This window comes from Lynx canadensis, chromosome B1 (assembly GCF_007474595.2).
Source record: "Lynx canadensis isolate LIC74 chromosome B1, mLynCan4.pri.v2, whole genome shotgun sequence".
In the NCBI taxonomy this organism is placed as follows: Eukaryota; Metazoa; Chordata; class Mammalia; order Carnivora; family Felidae; genus Lynx; species Lynx canadensis.
In genome coordinates, this window is record NC_044306.2 from 194548659 (window position 1) to 194559049 (window position 10391).

A 10391-nucleotide genomic window follows, 5' to 3' on the forward strand; every position below is an offset into this window, starting at 1 on the left:
ATCAATTTCAAAGGGAGTCAAAATTTTTGATGAATCTATTAAGATGTTTCTTCTAGTTTGCTTTCAGTGAAAAAGGGTTTAGAAACTTCTGGTAAGGTTTAGAAAATGCTAGAAAAGGGACATATTTCATCTAACAGAAGAATTACAGGGCTTTGTTTGAATACTAACAGTTTCCACCCCTACTTCCCTCCAAGGCAGGAAGTGAATTCCTAAGTGAAATTTGAAGAAAAGCATGAAAGTGATTTTAGTTGTTACTTTCATAGTGTAAGTTTGGCACTTATTATTAAATTTTGACACTATTAACCTTAGAAATAACAAATAAAAACTTTACTGCTATTGGGAATGGAAATAAATTGCCTTTTTGCCTTATGGTTTTACAGGTAGTGGTGAGGAGTTTACATATGAGATATCCTTGAAATAAACACTTTGAGTTTGAATTTAAGGAAGAATTAATTTTGATAACAGGGAACCACATAGGAATATCTCATCTAATATCATTTAGACTGGTAGCTAACTGAAAAAGCCTGAAATCTGAGTGCAGATGACTTCTTTAGTTTCCTGAAGGAATCTTTCTAAATCATTTAGATATTATTGAGCACCTACTAGATAACTTGCACTGTTCTAATGCTACGGATCCAGAGTAAATAAGACACATTCCCAGCTTTCATAGAGTGTATAATTTAGTGGTAGAAATAGTCAGTAAACATGTAATATCAGACTGAATGTTCTGAAGAAAAGTAAAGTTAGTTTATAGAGTAGAGAATACAGAGAATGCTCCTTCATATTTGATAGACAGGAAAGGCTTTGAAAAGAGCACTTTTTGAGTAGAGATTAGAATAAAGTTAGTGCATTTTATGTGCATTTCTTGGAAAAAAGGGCTAAGGAAATAAATGCAAATTTAATTTTTAAAAAACAATTTTGTATTTGTTATGTTGGTTTAAAAATTATTTCAATTACATTAATAAGTACAATTGATGTCAGGTAGGTTTGAGAACAGATATAACTCATGCACTCATACAACTTAATGTATGGGAACAGAGGTGCTAATTGGAGCTGTCAGGATATCCTGCGTTAGTCATTATGTTCTGTTCAGGGATGGGATAGCAATTAGTTCTGGCAAATTGGTTATATAGGGTTTGTGACAAGAGCATTGACTATAAAAATGTACATTGAAAAATCAAGATTAAAAAAAAATTATTTTGAGAGAGAGAGTGCATGTGTGTACAGGAGAGGGGCAGAGAGAGGGAGAGAGAGAATCCCAAGCACGTTCCATGCTGTAGCCTGGAGCTCAATGCAGGTTGATCTCATGAACCGTGAGATCCTGACCTGAGCTGAAATCAGGAATTAGACACTTAACCAACTGAACTACTCAGGTGCTCCTGGTCTTACTTTTTTTGTTCATTCAGATATTCTCTGTCATTTATTGATGTATTTAGACCATTTACATTTAATATAATTATGATATTGTTAAACTCTAGGCCTACCATCTTGCTCTTGTTTTCCTCTTGTTTCATCTTTTCTTCTTGTTCTGTCTTATCCTGACTTCTTTGGATTTATTAAGTACTTTTTAGCATCTTGTTTTATTTCTCCTATTGGCTAGTACCTCATTTACTTAATATTTGCTCCAGGGTTTGTATGCATTTTAAGAAAAAAATTATGGCAAAGTGTATGTCTATAGAGGTTACCATTTTAGCTATTCTTTTTTTTTTTTTTTTTAATGTTTATTTATTTTGAGAGAGAGCAAGAGAGAAAGAGCACGCACAGGGAGGGGCAGAGAGAGAGGGAGAGAGAGAATCCCAAGCAGACTCCATGCTGTCCGCGGAGCCCTATGCGGAGCTCAGTCTTGTGAACCATGAGATTGGTGACCTGAGCTGAAATCAAGAGTTGGATGCTTAACCGACTGAGCCACCCAGGTGTTCCACACCATTTTAGCCATTCTTAAGTGTACATTTCAGTGGCATTAAGTACATTTGCAGTGTTGTGTAGCCTTCACCACTATACAGTTCCTAAAACTTTTTCAAGACTCAAAACAGAAACTCTATACTATCAAGCAGTAACTCCTTGTTCTTCCTTCGCAGCCTCTGGTAACTTCTATTTACTTTCTGTCTCTGTGTATTGCATCATTTCTATATCCTAGATACATCGTATAAATGGAGTCATAACACTTGTCCTTTTGTGTCTGCCTGTTTCACTTAGCATAGTGTTTTCAAGGTTCATCCATGTGGTAGCATGTATCAGAACTTCATTCCTTTTTATAGCTGAACAATACTCCAGTGTATTTATGCATCATTTTATTATCGATTGATGTCATCATTAGACACTTGGATCCTTTATAACCTTTTAGCTACTGTGAATAATGCTGTTGTAAAAATTGGCATACAGGTGTTTGAGTCCCTGTTTCATTTCTTTAATTTCTTTCAGTAGTTTAAGTTTTCAGTGTTTAAGTCTTTTGCCTTTTCAATTAAAATCATAAGTATTAAAATTTTTGATGGTATTGTAGATAGAATTTTCTTAGTTTCCTTTTCTGATTGCTCATTGCTAGTAGATAAAAATATAATTGATTTTTGCATGTTGATTTTGTATCCTATTTTGCTGAATTTATTAGCTCTAACAGTTTTTTGTATGAATTTGTTAGAGTTTTTCTACATGTAAGATCTTTCTACAAAGATAATCTCACTACTCCCTTCCAATCTGGGTGTCTTTATTTTTTTCTTATCTAATTGCTCTGGCTAGAACATAAAGTGCTATGTTAAATGACAGTGTCTTTGGTAATTAAAAATGATAGACTTTATTTCTTACACTTCTAGAGGCTAGCTTTCCAAATCAAGGTATTGGCCAAACTATACTCCCTCTAAAATGTCTAAGGGAGGATCCTTCCTTAACTCTTTCAGCTTCTGGTAGACCTGTGTTTTGATTGGCTAGTGGCAACGTAACTCCAGTCTCTGTCTATGTCTTCACGTGGCATTTTCTGTTATGTCCAAATTTTCCTCTTCTTACAAGGACACCAGTCATATTGGATTAAGGTCCACCCCAGTGACCTGATCTTAACTTGATTAAATTTGCAAAGCCCTTATTTCCAACCAAAGTCACACTTATAGATGCCAGGTGTTAGGACTTCAGCATATTTTTAGGGGGAGAGAGGTGATAACAATTTAATCCATAATACCAGGGGTTTTTTTGTTTTGTTTTGTTTTTGGTGGTGGTGGTAGTGGTAATACTGCTTTATTTAGGCTAATCTAGTTGTGTCTTCAAGTCCACTATCATTTCTACAGTGTCTAATCACTGCTAATCTCAGTGTATTTTTATTTCTGAAATTGTATTTTTCATCTGTACTACAGAAGTTTCATTTGGATGTTCCCCTCCATATATATATGTATATACACACACATAAACATAGAATAATATATGTAAATATACAAACAGCATACAACACATTAAATTATGTGTTTTTTTGGTTCTTTTATGTTGTATGGTTTTAAATCCTTGAGCATATTTAAAATATAAACTGTTTTAAAGTCAGTGTCTATTAATCCCATCATTATCATTTATTGGTCTGTTTCTATTGATTGATTTCCTTCCTGATCTTTGAATGTGTAGTAGTTTTTGATTGGATACCAGATAATGTGAATTATACATTGTTGAATTCTGGATTTTGTTCTATTCCTCTAAAGATTACTATTTTGGAATCATTCCCTGGTCTGCATTGGTTTCTATAACTTCTGTATATTTCTGTAACTTTTTTGTTTTTCTTATTGCATATATTGTCAATACTTTGTTTAAATATTTCTTTCCCCAGTTGAGGGCAGAACCTGTGTTTTATTCATCCTGCATTTTATGGGTTAGGCTTGTGCCTGATATACTTGGACGTTGGTGGTAAAAAGCAGACTAGAGTGATCTCCCTAGAATGCATTTCTTATTACTTATTACTCTTCCATCTAAACCTTCAGTGAGTTCAGTTTGCACTTGGTTAAGTCTAAATTCTTGGCCTTTGCTTACCTCTGTAGTTTATATCTTATTCTTTTTTTTTTTTTCAACATTTATTTATTTTTGGGACAGAGAGAGACAGAGCATGAACGGGCGAGGGGCAGAGAGAGAGGGAGACACAGAATCAGAAAAGGCTCCAGGCTCTGAGCCATCAGCCCAGAGCCCGACGCGGGGCTCGAACTCACAGACCGCGAGATCGTGACCTGGCTGAAGTCGGACGCTTAACCGACTGCGCCACCCAGGCGCCCCTATATCTTATTTCTTAAATCTCTAAATTTTGATTTGGTCACATCCTCACCCCTGCCAAAAAAAAAAAAAAAAAGACAAGAAACAGACATCACACATACACACACACACACACACACACACACACAGAGCCATCCTATCTTTAGCCATATGCATCTATTTTCTCTTCTCCAAGGCCCATATTTGTTACATTTAGATATTTGTATTTGCTTTCTCTGTCTGTAACATACATTTATTGGCCAATTTCTGTTTTTTTCCTATCACAGTTTAAATGTCCCTTCTTAAAGGAAACCTTTTTGGGTCCCTCTCCTTCCCCCATCAGTGCCCTTCTGTGTGTTCCTGGGAGACCGTGCATCATATGGTATTATAATTGCATATTTATTTTTGGCTTGTTTGATTTCCCATTAAGCTCAATGAGAGCCTCTCTTGACATCTTTTTTTTAAAATAATTTTTTAATTACATTTTATTTATTTTTGATAGAGACAGAGCACAAGTGGGGGAGGGACAGAGAGAGAGGGAGATACAGAGTCCGAAGCAGGCTCCAGGGTCCGGAGCTCCAAGGCTGTCAGAACAGAGCTGGAACATGGGGCTCGAACTCACAAAACCGCGAGATCATGACCTGAGCCGAAGTCGGACGCTCAACCGACTGAGCCCAGCCAGGCGCCCCTTGACATCTCTTTGAAGATAGACTGTTTCAGTTTTCAGAACTTTATATTGTACAGAAAATTAATGTTCTCAGTTTTGTTCCTGATATTTTTTTAGCTCTGCCATTGTCATTTTAGCTCACTCCTCATTTTATCCCATTTATATGAATGTTTTATTCTAGGATATGCCATTAGAGTTTCATTTTTACTGACATGTAATTCACTTACCATTAAATTCATTCTTTTAAAGTGTACAAATCAGTGGTTTTAGTAGATTTACAAGGTTGGCAAGCATCAGCACTAATTCAGAAACATTTTCTTCATACCATAGGGAAATTATATACTGTTTAACAGTTATTCCCCTTTGCCCCCAGCCCCTAGCAGCCTCCAATCTACTTTGTCTCTATGCCTATTCTGCCTGTTTTGGATATTTCATGTAAATAGATTCATACAGGGGCACCTGGGTGGCTCAGTTGAGCATCTGACTCTTGATTTCTGCTCAGGTCATGATCTCATGGTTTGTGGGTTAGAGCCCCATGTAGGGCTCTGCACTGACAGCACTGAGCCTGCTTGCAGTTCTTTCTCACCTTCACTCTCTGCTCCTCCCTGGCTCATGCTCTCTCTCTGTCTCTCTCTCAAAAGATATAAACATTAAAAAAATCGTTCGGGTGCCTGGGTGTCTCAGTCAGTTGGGCGTCTGACTTTGGCTCAGGTCATGCTTTCACAGTTCGTGGGTTCAGGCACCACATCAGGCTCTGTGCTGACAGCTCAGAGCCTGGAGCCTGCTTCGGATTCTGTGTCTCTATCTCCTCTGTCCCTCCCCTGATCGTGCTCTGTCTCCGTCTCTCAAAATAAATAAACATGAAAAAAAATGTTTTTAAGTAATAAAAAAATAGATTCATATGCTATGTGGCCTTTGTGTCTGGCCTTTTTCACTTAGCATGGTGTTTCAGGGTTCATCCATTTGGTAGCATGTGTCAGTAGTTTATGGCTATATAATGTCTGTTTATCCATTCATTTTAATTAATTAAAATTTGGGTTGCTTCCACTTATTGGCTATTATGAATGATGCTGCTGAGAACATTTCTTTGCAAGTTACCATGTGACATATGTTTTCAGTTGTCTTGGGCATATGCCTAGGAGAAGTGTTGGTCGTATGCTCTCTAACTCTGAGGAACTGCCAAAACTAGTCCGTAATTTTCTTGATAATTTTCACTTAGTCTGTAGGAGAATGAAGATTATAGTTCCAAGATTAGTACTTCTAAGAATTGAGTTACTGTTAAGTTCTTCTAAAGAAAAATTTCATAGACTTGTTTATTGAATGTCTTGAGGAAAAATGTAAGAAGTTTTTCTCAGTAGATTACTACTGCTGCCTAAGTAGGAGGTTAGTTACCGTGTTTTAATAGAAATTCTTGAATTTTGTCATTATCAAATTGGAAGATCTGTTAATAGTGGTCCAGTAGGCCATAGGAATATATAATTTTCATGGATTAATATAGTCTAATTGTTGGATTGTTTTCTCTTACAGGGTTTTGACCTCTGGGAGGAGGGCTGCCTTATTTGGAGCACCTTAATCTCTCTGGTTGTCTTACTGTAACTGGTGCAGGCTTGCAGGATTTGGTCTCAGCATGTCCTTCTCTAAACGATGAATACTTTACTTACTACTGTGACAACATTAACGGTAATGGCCTTTTAATAATGAGATAATTTTGAAGGAATAGATTTAAAAAATTTTAGCAGTTCTGATAATTCTTAGGGTTTGTATTTAATTTTCTAGAGTTGTAATTACCAAACTGTTTTACTTCCAGTGTAGTCCTTTACATTTGATAAAATTAAAAAAATCACGTTTTCATTAATTAGCTCCTAGAAAGGTAAGTTTTTCTTGCAGATGGGTAGTTCAAAACATCTGTCCATGCCAGATTTTTGGAATATGTAGCAGTTAATACATTCTTAAATGGTAAGTTGTAGAAATACTAAAATTCTTATAAAATTTTGAGAAACCTTCTAGTGATGTAGCACTACATTAACAATTTAGATGTATTGATGTTCTAGATACACTGTTTTCTTAGGGATGATCACTCAGTTTTCTTGTGGACACTTTAAAAAATGCAGTTGGGAAAGGAGGACTTTGGTAATGGGAACCTCTTTGGGATCCTGGCTCTGGTTCCAAATCAGTCTCATGGAAGTTTGAGGTGGGGTTGCCATGTGATATCGAAGAGGCTGAGTTGCATTAGACATGACTAAAATTCCTATAGTGTTATGGAGATTGATTCCTGAACCTACTTTTGACAGTCATTAGATAAATACCTATTTTGATTGTTTTGTTTTTTTCTTAAACCTTCCCTACCCTGTGAGCCTGTTGAGTATGTTTTTTCAAGGTATTCGATGCCCTTTTGGGCTTTTGATAGTCACTAGGAGAGACTGAAGTTTCTAGAAGCATATAAAAAGCTCCTCCTCAATTATTAGTAAGCAAATCACCCCCTGTATTTAGAACTGGAAAAAATATTGTATAGTTCAGATTCTGCTGTGCACCTTTTTACACCATAAACTGTTCCTTGAAAGCCTGTGTCATCTTAAGATGACAGGAATATCAGCTGAGTTTCTCTCAGGGAGAACAATTGACAGGAGCCAGGAAGACTGGAGGAATGGTCTCTTTAATGACATACTTGTATGCAGAGAAGTTAGCAAATTGCTATTTCTGGGAGATTAGATTTTCCTTAAATACATATAAAGAGACAGGAGATTGAAGCTCTTTTATTTGTGGAATCACATTGGTCACGCAGGAGATGACTTCCCTTGTTCTTGAAGTAGCAACACTAAATAGGAGCATTTCTTTGCCTTCAGTGTATAATCCAGGAATGGTGAGAATGAATGTCATTTTAGTTGCAGCCTCTAAGTGTACAACAAGTAAGTTTGATTGCTTCCATGAACAATTTGCTGCTTTTGTAGATGGCAGTGAATTTGAGATGGGAGTTTTTTTTTAATGCACGGCTGTCATTGTACGTGCAGTGTTGTGCTTCCCAAGGTTTATAGGACATATTATGAAAAGTAACCAGTAAGCAGTTATTTTTATAAGAAAACATTCTCATCTTTGTCTTGCACTTGAATTGTCCACAGTTGATTTTAGCATAGGTTATGTTTGTGGGAATAAATGTCACAATTGATTTTGCTAGATTTCTTTTGGGGTATATAGATGTTACAGGGTGGGGGAGATTGGATTTCAGTTCATTTTTATGATCTGCCTGCTTGTTTTGCATGTAAAATTTTTTAAACTTCTTGAAATAATTTAGGTGATGGGGTAAAGTTAAATACTTAAAGTCTTTTGCATTTTGTTAGGATGTTAGAATTATTTCATCTTAACTGGTTTTGAATATATAAATATTAAAGTGTTCCAAAGGAGCTGCTACATTCCTCTTGTTGAATGTGATTTTTTTTTTTTTGATAAATGAGTGGTAATTTTCAATAAGTGAATTTTAATGAAGATATCTGACTTTGAAAGATTGAAAAGGAAACTGATAGTGTTTGTATAACCCAATATTAAGTCTCCCTTTACAGCTTCTTAAAACATAATTCGGGGGAAATGGAGAATCCTTTAAAAATTTATAGGATGACTTATCATATTAACTTGTGTTCCGGAGTTCTAGCCAGTTGCTCCTAAGTAATCTTCTGATAGATTTTTTTCTTTAAAAGGACTTATGGACAACCTAGAAAGTGTTAGAATAAAGTTGCATCGTATCCAATTTTGCAGGATGACACCATTGATCCAGCCTCTTTTGCTACGACTCAATTGTACAGTAAATATGTACTGACCACTTATGGGGTCCCCTTTTTAATTATTATTTTTAATTTTTCAGAAAGTAGTTAATATGTTTTATATATAGTCTTAGATAATAGGGGGCATGTTTAGGTAACAGACTAAGTATTTGAGTAACATTTAAAAACGTAGTTGTCAAAAGAAAGCGTACATAGTTAGCTACCAGCTCACTAACTAAAAGAAGTAAATTCTGATAAACGATACTCATTAACTAAATAATGAGTGATAAGTAAGCAGATGACCTAAGCACTGGCAGAGATTTGGGAGAAGATGTTAGTACCAGATATCCAAATAATACCTACTGCGAGCACACACTGTACTAAGCACTGATTAAAAAATGCCATTTTTAATCTTCTGAATGATTCCTCATGACATTTACATTTGTTATTTGATTGATAACGTTAAGATTTAAATATAAAAGAAGGCTTCTTCACCATAACGTTTAAGAAATTCTCTGTCATTTAACAAGTATTAAATGGAATTGCATAGTTTTGGAGCTCTGAAGAACACTTGGACAATGATAGCAAATAACTTTTGTACTTATCTGCATTTCCATGTCTGTATAATTTATGAATTAAGGTAGATTAGCTCATAGTTCTGGAGGTGACACAGTCTCAGATGATTTGCTTTCTTATGTTTCTAATTAAGTTAAAGAGGAATTGAAGGTAAGTGAAGGTAAGTGCAGATATACAGCATAAATGATATACTTAAAATCCAGGAAAAACAAATCAGTAATAAAAATTTGGGGAAATAACTATAGTTAACATTCTAGCTCTTTTTATCTAATATTTTAAAAATGCTTTCTGGTAAAATTTATTTTTACCATGCATTTAAAAATTTAATAATGTCAATTTTATTTTCCTTGTTTCTTTATTATTCCTTTATGTAATTTAGCCTTTGTATATTATAACCATTTGAGTTTTCTGTTCTATATCAACATAGACATTTGCTGGTGATGAGTCCAAATATTTAAAGGGAAACTGCCTTTCAGTTGTCATGTTTATGGAAGTGCAGCTGGCTGCTTGAGGTACTTGGCAAAATAATGTAGGAGGTATCTTAGTTATATTTCTTTCTAATGCTGCCTCACTTTTTCTGCTGTCCATTTATTCCCTTTTCAAACAGTCCTGTGATGCTTAAGAGTCTCACTGTTAACTTTGGTTATGGTTTTCATGCTTTGGAAACTGCTCTTCTTTTCTGTTTACTACAATATGAGACTAACCAAAGTTAAAAACAGTGGTTATCTTTACTTTTGCTTTGCCCTAGGCCTTTAAATAGAATAAAATCTCCTCATGGTTGACATCACTTTCATGATTATTAGGATCAGACACCTGGTCTGTAACCTTAAGACGGGATTGTAGTTTCGAGATAGTATTGTAGTTATTAAGTACCCACCACCTTCTCTAGATCGATCATTGCTTTGCTTTGCTTGCTTTCTCTTCCTTCCTTCCTTCCTTCCTTCCTTCCTTCCTTCCTTCCTTCCTTCCTTCCCTCCCTCCCTCCCTCCCTCCCTCCCTCCCTCCCTCCCTCCCTCTTTCTTTCTTTCTTTCTTTCTTTCTTTCTTTCTTTCTTTCTTTCTTTCTTTCCTCCTCTCTCCTCTCTCTTCTTTTCTTTTTCCTTTTTTCTTTTTTTCTTTCTTTTTCTTTCCCTTCTTCTTTCTTTCTTTCTTTCTCCCCCTCCCTCGCCCTCCCCTCCCTGCCCTCCC

The 10391-nt window shown here is 35.7% G+C and overlaps 1 protein-coding gene across 1 annotated transcript in view; it reads left to right on the forward strand.

Annotated features, from left to right (window-relative positions):
• The window catches only part of FBXL5 (F-box and leucine rich repeat protein 5), a 41941-nt gene extending 32899 nt beyond the window's left edge, over positions 1 to 9042 (forward strand). Inside the window, exon 10 of the mRNA XM_030314175.1 lies at positions 6404 to 9042. Within this exon, the coding sequence (XP_030170035.1) occupies positions 6404 to 6449 (46 nt within the window). The 3' untranslated portion in view covers positions 6450 to 9042. The remainder of the gene's footprint in view (positions 1 to 6403) is intronic.
• The last annotated feature ends 1349 nt before the right edge of the window (positions 9043 to 10391 follow it).